This window comes from Hemibagrus wyckioides, linkage group LG18, assembly GCF_019097595.1.
Source record: "Hemibagrus wyckioides isolate EC202008001 linkage group LG18, SWU_Hwy_1.0, whole genome shotgun sequence".
Taxonomy (NCBI): Eukaryota; Metazoa; Chordata; class Actinopteri; order Siluriformes; family Bagridae; genus Hemibagrus; species Hemibagrus wyckioides.
The window spans coordinates 17,840,916-17,856,538 of NC_080727.1; the positions used below are offsets into that span (position 1 = coordinate 17,840,916).

General features: G+C 39.3%; 2 protein-coding genes across 6 annotated transcripts in view; one reads left to right on the forward strand and one right to left on the reverse strand.

The window, feature by feature from the left end:
* Positions 1-322: 322 nt before the first annotated feature.
* LOC131368714 (proline-rich protein 7) lies at positions 323-8,819 on the forward strand. 3 transcript variants are annotated; one of them, XM_058414782.1, is made up of 3 exons: positions 323-533; positions 2,403-3,133; positions 7,271-8,819. In XM_058414782.1, exons 2-3 carry the CDS (start codon positions 2,833-2,835, stop codon positions 7,720-7,722), a joined length of 753 nt encoding a protein of 250 aa, XP_058270765.1. In that variant the 5' UTR covers positions 323-533; positions 2,403-2,832; the 3' UTR covers positions 7,723-8,819. The 3 variants fall into 3 exon arrangements, with proteins under 3 accessions (XP_058270765.1, XP_058270766.1, XP_058270767.1); XM_058414783.1 differs by lacking the exon at positions 323-533 and adding an exon at positions 541-677; XM_058414784.1 differs by lacking the exon at positions 323-533 and adding an exon at positions 1,318-2,097.
* Positions 8,820-12,174: 3,355 nt separating this feature from the next.
* Positions 12,175-15,623, reverse strand: part of dbn1 (drebrin 1) — a 60,866-nt gene continuing 57,417 nt past the window's right edge. For all 3 annotated transcript variants that reach the window (XM_058415124.1, XM_058415123.1, XM_058415125.1), the window contains 2 exons: positions 14,862-14,967; positions 12,175-14,160 (listed from right to left, as the gene is read on the reverse strand). In XM_058415124.1, the coding sequence (XP_058271107.1) occupies positions 14,108-14,160; positions 14,862-14,967 (159 nt within the window). In that variant the 3' untranslated portion in view covers positions 12,175-14,107. The remainder of the gene's footprint in view (positions 14,161-14,861; positions 14,968-15,623) is intronic.

Here is a 15,623-nt window from a genome sequence, read left to right on the forward strand (position 1 = left end):
TTACCACCAGAAATAGAAATAAGGTATAACTGGAAAAGGTTTTCACTTACGAAAGATCCCAAAGTACCAGAAATGCATAAAGAGGTGGGGTTTTTTTGGGGGGTTTTTGAGAAACAGAAGGTTTCTGTGATCAGGTAAGGGAAGTTCCTGTGAAATGGTGTGATTAAGAGGAAAGGACTTCTCTTTCAACACTTATGTTTGGGTCGTGAATAGCTTTACCAGTGTACCATGACTCAGATATGAAGTAATCGTGACAGTACCATTATTTGGGTTTTTTAGGAAACTGTTAAAACCGAAAGGAGGAGCAAGTGGGAAGTTGATATGGTTTGGAGAATCGTTTGAAAGCGCACGCACGCTCTCTCTCTCTCTCTCTCTCTCACACACACACACACACACAGACGCGCACACGCGCGCGCGCAGCACGACGCACTCCGCTCGTGACAGCATCGTTGAGCGAGAGTGCGCCTCATCAGCAGCTCACGCCAAATCACGCAGGTATCGGATCTTTACACACGACGAGGGAGTTCATCAAGGTAAATATGGGTGTGTATTTCTGTGTGTGCGAGCGCGTGTGTGCGCGCGCCCTCGCGCTCGTGGAACCTTGTTTTTGTGATAACCTTAAAAAACGTGAGCAACTTAAACTACATCGAGCTGCTGGTGCTGTTGATCTCTGACAGGTGAGACGCTGGAAATAAATGTACTTGTGACAGAAAATAAAAAAAACAGGTGTCACATATGGGATTCATTCGCTGTGGGGACACGCACACATTATTATTATTATTATTATTATTATTATTATTATTATGTCTGGCAGCTATAATGATCAGATATTTCTTGGATCAAAAACTTACCTTGTCCCTCACACCAACTATTTTTATTATTATTATTATTATTATTATTATTATTATTATTATTATGAACACAAATGCTTGTAAGGAGTAGAATCTTAATTGGATCACTGATCAGACCCAAACAACCCACTAGCCCATACACTGTACTGTTATACTGTTTAATACACTAGCATGCTGTTTTGATCATAGCATCACACGCAGTAGTGTGCACGTCGTGCGTGAAGAGTGTTATCATAAACATCTTATTATATTTTGACCTGTTTATTCATGCACGTGCGTCTCTCTGAATGATTAATGAAGGGATGTTTTCTTTTTCTTTTTTTTAATTGAACTGCCCTAGCCGCTGTATTACCATCGCCTTATACCGTGTTAAATACACGTGTCGAATCTGATTGGTCAGAAATTTCAACTTATCAGTGATCATCTCTGATAGTGAGTAATAAATCGTTGCTATAGTAACAACTTCTCAAATCAAAGCTTAATATTAAGCATATTTTGTTTATAATGTGTAATGACTGATATGGTGAAGGACAGTTGAATAGCCGTGGAAGGAGTCTCCAGTGTCAGAACCTGGAGGTGGTGAGAGAATGTGTTTACAGCTGCTATAACAGGAGCTAAGATAAAAATATCACTTTGATTTGTTAAAAAAATCACGATGTGTTGCTCGTTAATGCATTAAAACTTGGCATTGTTGGCAGATTTCTAAGGTGCAACAGGAATAAAACACTTCAGGATGGATTCTTTTCTTTAACCGCACACGCTGTAGTGTTTTATTCCGTAAACCTTATTTGATACACATTAAAAAAAAGTACAGATGACTATATAAATCACCAGCAGATCACCCGAAACTCCAAACCTGCCAACCAAACAGTGATGTAATCAAGCAGAGGTGATGAACTACGCAGCCTGTGGCAGCCAGGCGTAATTAGACTGTATGATATGTGGACAGAAAACGCTCTGAGAAGAATCTGAGAAGCGATCAAAGCTTTTTATAGAGTCAGTGCAGTGATTCAGAGGCAGTGATGAGAAAGTGCTAAACAAAGCAAGGCATTGATATAATCTCTCTCCTCAAGGTCAGCAAGAGGGGAATTTGAAATGCCATAAGATAGGACTACAGAGTCGTGCTGGAAACATAATGAGACGGCGAATGTGTGCAGGAGAGACGCTCGTATAAGTGAGGTTAATAGCAGGCAGTAATGGCATATCGGCTTGTAGGAGGGAAACACAGGAATCGACATGATTAGAGGTATTGTTAAAAGTCAACGAGGCATCATGCTGACAGTTACTATTACGCTTCAGCTCTCCGGTTATAAAATGCTAAATGAGAGCTCACTCCTTTCATCATCACACACTCCTTTCATTCTGCTATAAGAATACCTCTTTTTCTTCAGTGTTTTAATTGTAAAAATCATGACAGATCAGCTGTGAGTGTAAGGACGCTTATAGTAGTCTCCATCGGTTGAAAAGATTTTTCACTGGATTAAAAATATGACATGTTGTTAAGTCATGCTGTTTCTCTTCCTCGCATATCCCTTCCTTTCTTTCGATCAGAGCGTGACCTGGCATCCTCGGGAGAGCTGAAAAGTCCTGATCTTGCATACCAAGGATCCAAGAGGGAATCTCAGCTTCGCCAGACTCTCAAGGAACATCCGTTGTGGAAATTACTCTGAAAACTCTTCTTACTTTTGGATTGGATTGGATTCTTTGCAGCCTTCTATCTTCACACACTGTTTTTTTTTTTTTAGTTTAATGAAATCCTCCTCATGGGATAAAATGTTTAGAGTTGAACTGTGATTCACTTGAAGAAAATGTTCTTAACCGACTGTCAGGTCTGTTTGATTTGAGGATTTGAAGATAAATATGATATTAAGGCATGCCGGCGTGCTTTTGAGACTTGCGAATTGAAGATTTTGGCAGAATAACAAGCCTGACTTTCAAGGTTTTCTCACCTGAGGCTTGTGTCATTGTCAAGGATACGATCATGGTGATGTCGCAGGGTACCTACACTTTCCTGGCTTGTTTTGCTGGATTCTGGCTGATTTGGGCCCTTATTGTAATGGTTTGCTGCTTCTGCAGCTTTGTGCAGCGTAAACTGAAGCGCCGGCGTGAGGAGAGGCTGAGGGAGCAGTGTCTCAGGGCCTTGGAGATGGAGCCTTTGGATTGTACAGGAGCACCGTACCCTCTGAGAGAACCATCTCAGTTCTGTCCACCACCTCAAATGATGTCTCCACAGCTGCCAGTCACTCACACCATTCCTCAAGGGAGCTGGACACCACCACCAGGTAGGCTGATACTTCTTTATGATCCTTATGCTATATGATTTCATGCTTCATCTCACTAAAAATGAACAAAAGGTCTAAGCAGAACAAAATACCGAGCTAGAACATGTTCAGTGATGGAACACAGGGTCACTTTCACTGTCCTGCAAAATCATTTGACCTCAAGAATGAAAGAAAGAACATATAGGAATATTTCTTTCAGCATACATCGAATCAGTGGAACACTGATGTCCTTAGTTTATGAGAGATCAATTATTAGGAAAAGAAATAACCTGTGCGACTAAGTTTCAAGAAAACCTTCAAGATTGTCCATGTCAATCCAAGTCGAGAAGATTCATCTTGTGTAATGTAACGTCACGCGCCAACAGTAAGCTCTGTTATTAAATGTTTGACTCTGTAACTATTAAATAAGCCTGGTCTGTTTTTGCTCATGTGGGCAGTACAGCAGAAAATGTCTGCACCTCGCACAAGGCACGCAGACGTAGCCAAATTCTTTCATGCAAAACATGGTAACAGAGAGCAGTGTGGGCGGCGAGTGGGCAGAAGAGTACATGGGTGAGCTAGCAGCAGAGAGAGCTGGGCTAATCATGCACTCCTGCAGCCAGGCAGGCCGCCAGATACAGAGGATCCCTGGGCTGGGTCGAAGAATTTCCCTTTGAACAACACATAGAACTGATGGCCACACATTAAGACAGGGACTGAATAAGAGGTCAACATGGCAAACAGTACAAATCAGGCAGAAGTGAAGGTTGCACAATAGATTGATGGTGCAGCCCCTGCAGTTTCAGTGCTAGAAGAAACAGCTTTAGTGGAAACTCTGTTTAGACTGAATCACTAGTCTGTTTAATAACAAGCTAAGTACGTAGCACTGCCTGGAAATATGCAAGATCTGAAAAAGATCCTTTGTAGCTGATGCTAGATAGTTTATGGTTTAAAGATCAATCAGCAAGCCAGGTCTTTATTACAGCTATGAGTTTAAGAAATGATCAATCAGCCTCACAGCAATCTACATGTGTGTCATGGAAACTAATGATAACATCTTCGGTTTACATTCTTAGGAATAGCTTGTACACTCTTGCCAAAGCTTGTAGCTTGTACACTAGCTTGCCGAACTCACATTAGCTCTTACTGGTCGTCTCAGGTTCGGTACCTGTACCTGTAGGTGATGTCCTTCCTGGTCCGTGTGACAGCTGTGACGTTACTGATTTTTCATGTGAACATTCTCATGCTCAATTTTGGACTAAACTGCTGCCGTGAAAGGTATCTTAGTGATTAGATTCTGAGTGCAAATCCTGATTTGAGCCAGTGTTGATACACACTCACTATATTCAACACCTGTACATGCATGTTCATGTAATTATACAACGAGTCACCGGCATTGTCGGTGCCAGATGCCACGGCTGGTTTGAGTATTTCAAAAACTGCTGATTTCCCAGAATTTTTACACACTAGTCTTTGGAATTGATATGGAAAACAAAAACCAAATAAATTTTATAGATGGAAACGGCTCATTGGTGAGAGAAATCAGAAGAGAATGAACAGACGGGAAGGCAATGGTAACATAAATAACCATTCAGATCAGCCATGTTTAACTACTCTGTACAACCGTCATGAGCAGAAAAGCATCTCAGAATGCACTATGAGCTACAACTGCAGAAGAGCATGTCAGGGCCCGGTCCTGTCAGTCGAAAACAGGAATCTGAGGCTACTTCGGACACGTCATGCATTCTGAGATGCTTTTCAGCTCATGACAGTTGTACAGAGTAGTTAAACTCTTTTCTGTCAGTTTGAACCCTTTCTTCTTTGCCACAGAAGTGGGTTTGGATATAACACTACATTGTACAACACTACATTCTAAGACACATGACTAATATCTGATTTCGATTTTAAGCCTTTGGTTTTGTGTTTCCATGACAACTTCAAGAGACTCAGCAGTGAGTAGGTGCGTTTCGTTACACAGCAGCAGCCTACTCATTCAAAATTTCATCTCTGAGGTTTATCAAGGCCAGATGGTCTGAGCTGCTCGGTCCGTCGGGGTAAGCGGGAGCTTGTGCACAATCAAGCACATCGTCTGAATTCAACCTAATTGTGTAGGTAGTGTTTGGAACAATTCGAGTCTCTGGGAACCGTCTCTAAACGGAGGAGGAGATTAGGAACATTTAGGTTTTCCAAGAAGAATCAAATTATATCTCCTCTGCTTTTGGCTTGTGTGGACCTCACGTAGCATTTGAAGTCCAGTGCACAAAGTGTAATATAAGATTATAAGGTTCAAACGGTGCTTTTTCATCAGCCCTAGCCGTCATAAAACTTCACGAGCCTCAGTGAGGGGTTTATTTCTTCATGGGGGCAAATCTATCTCAGCTTTCATCTGCTGGAGTGAAGTGTAACCTTGCAAGGGCAGATAAAAGCTCTACAGGCGATCAGCCTTGAATAAAAATGCCAGGTCCACATTTATGCTGCCTAGCAAGCTGTTTTCTTATCATTTATACCACAGTGAAATATTTCATTCTCAAATCTGATTGGTCAGAAGTTTTACTGTGGATGTCTCATATCAGAAGCCACGTATCTATTTTTAATACATCTAGCTGTAACATTAATGCGCACTGTCAGATACGTTTATGGTTGCCATAGTAACGGCTGGTTTGCTCATAGAGACTGGGTGCTCATCGTTATCTAAAGCTAATAATAAAGTGATTTTGAATAAAATTTGAATGTGTAAGTGCTGATGTGTAAGAGTCAGGAACGTCTTCAGGAGAGGCAAGATTTTCTACACAAGCTGTTTTTTTTTAAATCCTAATAAACTTGAGCAGAGAGAGAGAGAGAGAAAAAAAGAAAGACCAATGAGGAAATGAAATCTTACAGCTGTTATAACGTAAGCGCTAACAGGAACTTGTCTTGCTGATGCTTGCGAAGCCTCTTAATCAATAACAGATTTGCTGTTTTCTCCGGCTTTACTCATTAGAGATAAATGTATATAAAATTTTAAACTTTTTCTTTTTTTAATTCGGATTTTTTTTATATTCCTGTGAAAGTCTTTCTGTTTTTTGTTGTTTTTTTTTGCGACAATGTCCATTGTTAAAAGCGTTAACAACGTATAAATTGAATTGAAATGAATTGCGTTGGTGTAAGAAATCACCAACGGAAAAAAAGACAGGAAGACAGGATGCTGTGGTCTGAAACCTTTTCATTTCTCTGAAATTACCTCCTTCCAACAAAGCTGCTCGTGTCCCGATACACACGGAGATCCGATTGCAGCCTTCAGCATTTTAAAGCTTGTGTCTAGAAAAAGATCAGATGCTCGGAGGTCAGAGGAAGGCTCTCACTATTATATGTTACAGTAGATCTCAGTAGATGTAAGTAGAATTCGATTTCTCCAGCGCTTACATCAACCCATCCGTTTTCCACTCTCAAGGCTGTTTTTAGAAAAACGTATTAATAAATCCGTTAAGTGTTACTTTTTCCGGTCCAACATGGCCGACAGAGGTGTAAGTTACAGTAGCTCACTTCTGCATTGTTGTCTAAATTATCATACAAACTATCATTTAAAACGAAATGATGAATGATTAATTAATTGAGCTAATTTAATTATATTATTAGTTGAGAACAATATTTATAATATTTATAAATATATATTTCTTATCTTTTAGGGACACCAAAATGGTAAAAACAAAAGTGTAATATGTTTCAGCTTTATTTGTCTGTAATTTATTTTTGTGCAGTGGTATAAATATTTTTTTTACTTATTTATGATTTTATTTTACCTTTATTTATGATTTTTTTAATGTGCACGTCGCTTGTGTATCATCCTAATCAAAGTCTTCTAAAATTTTCATATGTTTGATAAAAATTTATGCATGAAAGCCTGACTTGGAGAATGTTCTGGAAAGATGCTGTCATGACCTGCAATTACTTAAAGAATACTGAATACTGAAATACTGAAAATGATTTTATATCACTGCACTGGCTGAAATACAATGTTTTACCAGTGTTGAAATACAGGGTATGTAGGACACACTACGATGATCAGATAATGAAGGATATGGAGGTGTGTGGTGTGATATCAGAGCAGATGTAGTGATAATGAAACAAACAATGATGAAAAACTACTTTATTCATTTGCCTGTATTTTCTGTCCCTCAGCTACCATCCTCCCTGTGGATAACGACGCCTGTGGGAAGCCGCCTTGCTACGAGGAGGCCGTTCTGATGGAGGATCCTCCTCCCCCTTACAGCGAGGTCCTTGCCGATCCCAGAGGTGGAACGTACACCAAACCCGTACTGAGATCCTCCAGGGAGCACCAGGACTCCGAGACCAGAAAGATGGCCCCTGTGACGGTGTTTTCCGAGCGAGGCTATTCGTCGCTCATCCGCTTGCCCTCGGCCAGACGCTGGGACTCGCTGGACCACCTGCTCTCCAACGTGGACCTTAACCACTCAAGCATGGCGCTGGAGCCGCATGCTTCGGCCATGGCCACAATGCCCCGTGATGGGCGTGTTCACATGGACTTGGGTCTGCGTAGCCTTCGGCCTCTGGACCACAGCTACGGCCTGCCCACTGCTTTCCCTCTGCTGGGACGAAGCACGGCGGTGTGAACCGTCCTGTGGACCACTGTGTGACTTTTTCGAGGAAAATCATCAGCCCTTCATGCAGGGTTTTTTTTCAGTGTGTGCGATGATTCAGTAAGAAAAGTTTCTCTGAAGGACTCTTTATCTCTTCTTCTCAGGATGAAGAATATGTATGACAGATGTATTTCTCCAGCTCTTTTTTTTTCTTTCTTTCTTTCGCTGTGTGGCGTCCCTGCCTGATGCAGAGCCGTAGCTATTATGTGAGCATTGTTGCCATGGTTCCTGGGCCTCTCTTCTTCCCTTTTTTTCCTCCTCGACAGCCTTGGACTGATGTAACATAAGCTGGATTTGAAATTCTGTTTTGTAAACTAGATACAGCACAGGGCCACGGCATAGCAAAACATTCATGGTCTGTACTGTAGCCATATCCAAGCCTGGGAGTCGGAGTGCGTCAGACCGGCGACTTAAACGAACAGCCGCTCGACTCTGAGCGTTATTAATGTTTTGTGAGAAGATTCATCACTCCTTCTGGCTTTCGTTCGACATCTTTTTCAGGAATTAGTTCACTTTGCATACTGTACTGTTTAATCAAACGAGGTTTCTTTTCTTCTTTACAACATCAACGGGATGGTTTTGTAAAAAATAATAAATAATGATAGCGATTATAATAATAATAATAAGAATCCTAAGCAACTATCCTGGTGCAGTCTGACTCTCAGACGAGGTTCATCATGCTGCTCAAGCGTACAAAGTGTACTGTATAAACTGTGAAAAATGACCTTGCTGCTCTGACAAGGTAATGAAATGGTGAACTTTTTTTTTTTTTTGGAGGATCTAGTCCATATAAAGGTAAAACGTTCTTCAGGATAATGGCACGCGCTACAAGAAGAATTTGAACAGAACAATTTGATGAGCGTCTGGTGTCTTCATTTGCTTGAAACATCTCTTGTGGCTTTTAATTCATTAGCACATGCGGGTAAAAAGAGAGACAGCCATCGATTTTTTTTTGTGTTTAAAAACTTTTATACTGACGCATTTTTCATGTCCCGGTTTGTTTCCCAGACTGATCACATGGTTACAACGAAACCTCACTTAAAGAATGTGAATTAAAATTCAGAAGCATTTCCTTTCTCACCTTGTTTTTCTTTCTGACGTGAAGCTTTGTTTACGAGACAGATGAACTTCTATTTCTCACATTCCCACATGTTTGAGTGACAGATGTTTACTCTCAGTTGTTTCTCCTTCACTTCCTGCAGCAGTATTCGTTTGAATGTATTTGTGCATCACTTCAGGTTTGGATAAACAGTCGTATTTTTTAATAGGGCTTTTTCGGGGCTGAGGTAACGAAATCTAATTTGCTAATGCAGGCCACATTTCATCAGAGTGCTGAATGCTGCACTGTGTAAAAGCCTTGATTTCATTTTGACGGCATCATCGTCTCTTACCGTCGTTTGCTATTTCGCCTCGCTGGCCTCGCTTGGCTCTCTCTCTCTCGTTCATCCTAATGGCTGTCTTTGTTAATGTCTCAGCATATGAACATTGCGTTCAACCATCCATTCAATTCTTTCTAATTTAATTGACTTTTGATTAGAATTTATTAAGGGTGCGAGATGAGAAACACTTTATTTATCTAATTTGTTATTTTTTTTAAATGCTGAGCATTTAAACAGGCACATGATGTCTATGGGTTTGGGTCTGCAAGAATATACACACACTCTCTTTTCTACATTTAGTGCGTATCTTCTACCGGAAAGCTGCATGAACCTTTAACCTTTTCAACTATTATTATATTCCACGGATTAGAAATCTTTCACTGAACGAAATCTAAAACCTCACTGAAATTGTTTGAGTGAAAACCTTTATTCTAAACCCCATAGGCCAGAATCCTGCATAACTGACCACAGAAGGATTAGATAGCTGCTATAGATGAATGTTGAATAGCTGATATAGATGAATGTTGAATAGCTGATATAGATGAATGTTGAATAGCTGATATAGATGAATGTTGAATAGCTGATATAGATGAATGTTGAATAGCTGATATAGATGAATGTTGAATAGCTGATATAGATGAATGTTGGATATCTGCTATAGATGAATGTTGGATAGCTGCTATAGACGGATGTTACATGGCTGCTATAGACAAATGTTGGATAGCTGCTATAGACAAATGTTGGATAGCTGCTATAGATAAATTTTGGATAGCTGCTATAGACAAATGTTGGATAGCTGCTATAGATAAATTTTGGATAGCTGCTATAGACGAATGCTGGATAGCTGCTATAGATAAATTTTGGATAGCTGATATAGATGAATGTTGGATATCTGCTATAGATGAATGTTGGATAGCTGCTATAGACGGATGTTACATGGCTGCTATAGACAAATGTTGGATAGCTGCTATAGATACATTTTGGATAGCTGCTATAGACAAATGTTGGATAGCTGCTATAGACGAATATTACATGGCTGCTATGGACGAATGTTGGATTGCTGCTATAGACGAATGTTGGATAGCTGCTATAGACGAATGTTGGATAGCTGCTATAGACGAATGTTGGATAGCTGCTATAGACAAATGTTGGATAGCTGCTATAGATAAATTTTGGATAGCTGCTATAGACGAATGCTGGATAGCTGCTATAGATAAATTTTGGATAGCTGCTATAGACGAATATTACATGGCTGCTATGGACGAATGTTGGATTGCTGCTATAGACGAATGTTGGATAGCTGCTATAGACGAATGTTGGATAGCTGCTATAGACAAATGTTGGATAGCTGCTATAGACAAATGTTGGATAGCTGCTATAGACAAATGTTGGATAGCTGCTATAGACGAATGCTGGATAGCTGCTATAGATAAATTTTGGATAGCTGCTATAGACGAATATTACATGGCTGCTATGGACGAATGTTGGATTGCTGCTATAGACGAATGTTGGATAGCTGCTACTGACAAATGTTACATAGCTGCTATAGATTAATGTTAGATGGCTGATTTAGACAAATGTTACATAGCTGCTATAGATGACTGTTACAAAGCTTCTATAGACAAATGTTAGCTGCTATAGATGAATGTTGGATAGCTGCTACAGACGAATGTTAGATGTCTGCTATAGACGAATGTTACATAGCTGCTATGGACGAATGTTAGCTGCTATAAACGACTGTTGGATAGCTGCTACAGACAAATGTTAGCTCGCTGATCTAGATGAATGTTTCATAGCTGCTGTAGACGAATGTTGGATAGCTGTTATAGACAAATGTTACAAGGCTGCTATAGACGAATCTTGAATAGCTGCTACGGACGAATGTTACATAGACATGTTGCATAGCTGATATAGACGAATGTTACATAGCTGCTTGAGATGAACGTTAACTGCTGTAGACGAATGTTAGATGGCTGATATAGACAAGTTTTTTTAAAAAAAGAAACAACAATATTTTAAATCTGCATAGAAAATATTCTTTGCAACTCGCACTTCACAGCACAAGGACGCTCTAAAAATCTGTCACTTTAACACACAGCTTTCTGTTTAATGCAGTTTTTGGTTTTATCTACTGTATACTCCAGGCTTCCTAACAGCAGCCGTCTATTTTTATTTTTTATTTTTTTTGAGTTTTATCATTTCACCCTGAGGTGAACAGGTCTATATTTTAGCAGCTTGGATGTAAAACAGCTCAAAAGGTCTGCATCAGACAGAAGTGAAACTCATTGCACTTTAATCAGAATCAAACCGATAAAAAGAATCACTGATGAGCAAATCTGACAAACAAGGAACCTTTACAGTTTTTGCTCATGTTCTCGCAAGTGTTTTTTATTACCCCATGTGTTTTCATTAGTTCTTTGTCTTCGTCCGTTCCACGGGCAGCGAGGCAAAAGACAGAGGTGTAAACTGGTGCTCTTCTGCCAGCGTGTTGCTAAGCGACTGAAACAGAGCCCTGTGAGTCTGTTTACATAGAATAATAAAACAGCATCCATCCATCAGTCCGTCCATCCGTCCTGCACTTTTCACTTTAAATAAATGAATCATTCATTCATTTCACTAGACAGCTCAATATTGTTTCCAAAATTGTCCCTAGGGATCTCATTTTAATTTCTTTTTTTATTTTAAATCTAACCTGTGAGTTGATGTTTGTCCTCAAAAATGCTTATAGTATTAGTGTATTATTCAATAACTTCTGATCCAAATAGTTTGGTTTTCTTTGTCTGAACATATACCATACAGTGTGTGTGTGTGTGTGTGTGAGAAAGCGAAAGACCACCTTTGCTGGAGCTGTGTGCTACTCCATAAAGTGCTTGGTCCATAAACTATTCTAAAACCATTATATTTAATTAAATGTTAACTGGACAGCTTGGAATGTGGAAAATATGTATATATATATATATATATATATATATATATATATATATATATATATATATATATATATATATATATATATACATTTTCTTTCACCAGTGAGATGACTGGCTTGTTTTTGAAATCTTTTATTAACATACAGAAGCACGTAGCATGTCACAAAAGATCTTGTGCTTGTTTCAAAAACAGCATGTGACAGAAAAAGCAGACAGAGAAGGAAAAAAACAAAGGGGAAGGATAGAAAATAATATGAAAAGAGAAAGAAAGAAAGAAAGAAAGAAAGAAAGAAAGAAAGAAAGAAAGAAAGAAAGAAAGAAAGAAAGAAAGAAAGAGAGACTTTAGGAGTTGCTAAGCCTTGCTTCAGGGACAAAGGGCAAACTGGAGTAGTATATTAGTAGTAATAGTAGCAATAGTATTGGTAGTACTGTAGTAATCTCCTAGTAGTGTGTGAGAGAAAGAAAGCGTAAGAATCACTACAGAGGAGCTCGGAGGGTAAAGAGTACACTGAAATCACGTCAAAAGGGCCTCGGTTAGAGCTAAAGATGCGGGTTGGCTCCCGTCGCAAACCAGCCACGTGAAAATCCAGAAACGTTAAGAAACGTATCGTGAAAGCACATCCCCTCCGACGCCGCTCTCTTCATTCCGATGACACGTTTCGTCATGGCCATCCCGCGTCGGATTTATTTACAAAACAACACTACATCAGTTTAGTATTATTGCTTATTTCACCTCTTTTTATAGTAATCATAATCGTAATAATACTAATAACAATTGAAAAAATAATAAACGACAAACTAAAACGACGAGGCTGAGGGTGGTACTGAAAACCGCAGGCTCTAAAAGAATAAAGAAAAAAACACGTTGGAAATACGAAACTACGGAAGACCGAAGCTACAGACGAGCGCTAATTTAAACCGAATCGTCTACCAGGAGGTCGTGGAGCTGGATATGATGAAGGAACCGTGGATATGATGGAGAAGGATCCGGGATATCAGACTGATCGGACACAATGTTCGGAATACTTGGTAGTCGAATCGCATTGGTAAGGATTTCGACGTCACGCATTAGAGCTGTGGGTTTAATAAAACCATATACAAATTCCAATATCCACAGGAAATGTTAGTCTCTCGTTAAAAAGCTCACACACACACACACACACACACACACACACACACACACACACACAGCTAAACGTGCATAAAAATAGTTATTGCCTAAGCTCCAGTCGAATCGATTCTAATTCTATTGCGAAAAAATAAAACAGCCTACGACTTTTTATAGGTAGTCAGAATACACCTATGGCACCTGAATCTAAATCGGAATACACGACACGACAGCGTGAAAACATCAAATCACCGAAAACCCTTGGCACCAGAAATGAAGCAAATTAAGCGGTGTTGACAAACCGTCACCTGTTAAGGAACAAAAAATAATAACAGCATCTAAGAAACTAAAAAGTCTGGTTTCATCGCGCAGAATTCAAACCGATAATGTGAACGCACCAGGACAAACTGTCCTTGTTCAAATAAGATGGAAAACCCGAAATTGGCTTTAAAGGACTGGCGAGAATTACCGGAATGACGGAAAGGTGCTAATGACTAGCCTGAGCGTCTAAGGGGAAGTTTGGTACTACCGTGGCTGGAGCTACGAAGCTTTTTCCGTCTGTTCCGTTGCGGTTCTGGGACATCACTAAAACAGGACGCTCTATCTGCTACTGGTCACACCTGTCAGGCACAGGGAGTCGATACAACACAGGTGAGTGCTAAATACACACCGTGCTATACTCTGCATAGCAAAAAAGAGAACGGAAATAAATAATGACTTGTACACACACACACACACATGCATACATACACACACAGACTAACCGAGAGAGCTGAAACCCGCTGGCATCTTTAACAATAACCCGGATCCTTTTCAGTGGCTAAACTTTTTTGTTTCTGTTTTTTTTTTTTTTTGCTAAAATATCATACAGATTTGTATCGTAATAAGCTTGTAATCAGCTTTGTAAAAGTTGTTTTTTTCTTTTCCTGGGAGTCGTATGGCTAGTCGTCGTCGTCCACCACAGGGTCCGTGTCCCAGCATGTGATGTCAATCTCTGCAGCGAGAAAACAGCAGATAAGATAAGATTAGATTCGATAAACGATTACATTAATAGGAACCTTCATGCATTGATCCGATCAGCCAATCACATTGCAGCAAGGCAGTGTATAAAACCACACATACAAGGGTGTTTTTTTTCCACGTCAAACATCAAAATTTGGAAAAAATGTCATTTAGAGATACTTCTCTGCTCAACAGGGTGGTAAAGAGTGACTGCATTTACCTCGTTCTGTTGCGTGATCATGTTTAAGCCTATTGGCCTGTGTAACGCTCATAAAATGTTATAATGCATAAAAAATGATAAAGCATTACACGTTATAACTAAGTGTGAAAATTCATTAGCTGTGTTTATTATACAGACGTAATTAACACTAAAATATAAAACATTCTGAGATTAATACAGTGAAATCATTAATAAGCTTCTCAACAGCTTCTGACTCAGTGTTTATTGACCTGTTAATAATAGCAGTGTGGCCATCTCTTTATAATTCAGTGTTTTATCTTATTAAGGTGTCGTTTTTGGCTGAAATCAACAGAATATGTCAAGGGAGTGAATATTTACGTAAGCCATTGCATGTGACTTATCACGCATTACATTAATTATAAAAATATATAAAATAAACTCCTGGTACGTTTGTGATGATTATAGACTAAGTCAGTGTTTGTTTTGATTATGGAACTCTAGTGACGTCTCACCTGGTGGTTTGTTGTAAAATACTGGCGTGGGATTCACTTTCGCGGTGCATTCATCAGCCTGAGCGAAATCCTCCTCCTGTGACTGGCTGAAATAGCCTTCACTTGCCTGTACACACACACACACACACACCTCCATCTGAATGTGTTCAGTAGCCAACGTTATCATCTGTCACAGATTAAATGAGCTGTCTTATCATGTTTGCTAGCAATGGCTGAAACATGCTAAATGAGCACGATAGGATTTGGCGACATCTAGTGGTCATGTAATTACATTTCCTGATCAATTCTATAGAAACGATTCAAAATTAGCTCTAAAATGAGATCCCAGTAAGACGGCGGTAAATCTTGGTATTATATTATTGGTTAATATTATTTTTCCCGAGGACTAAAATGATGTTTAGAGACTGACAAAAGCCTAGGATCCAAAACAGGGGAAACTATAAACTCCAGAAGTAAAGAAGCCTTAAAATCTTTAAAGAGTACAGCCTTAAAACATAAATGTTATTTATGAACATTATTTAATTATGTCAATGTTAATAGCTCAAAATGAGCAGGTATGGTTCATAAAACACAGTAACGCAACAAAAAAGCGATCATCCACTTGTATATTATTTATTATTATTAATATCTAGTCCATTAACCAAATGGTTAAATTGGTTGCTAAGCAACATAGACAAAGATTACAGTGTATGATTACAGTGTAAGTTTATGTGAAGGATTTAACAACAACTTTAAACACAGCTCAGCCAATCAGCTGTCAGA

What these genes read in the sequence shown, in the direction of transcription:
- LOC131368714 (XM_058414782.1), top strand. Translation starts at nt 2,833, where the DNA reads ATGGTGATGTCGCAGGGTACCTACACTTTCCTGGCTTGTTTTGCTGGA. An exon ending in GAGCTGGACACCACCACCAG is followed by an intron (nt 3,134 to 7,270) that starts GTAGGCTGATAC and finishes TCTGTCCCTCAG; the next exon opens with CTACCATCCTCCCTGTGGAT.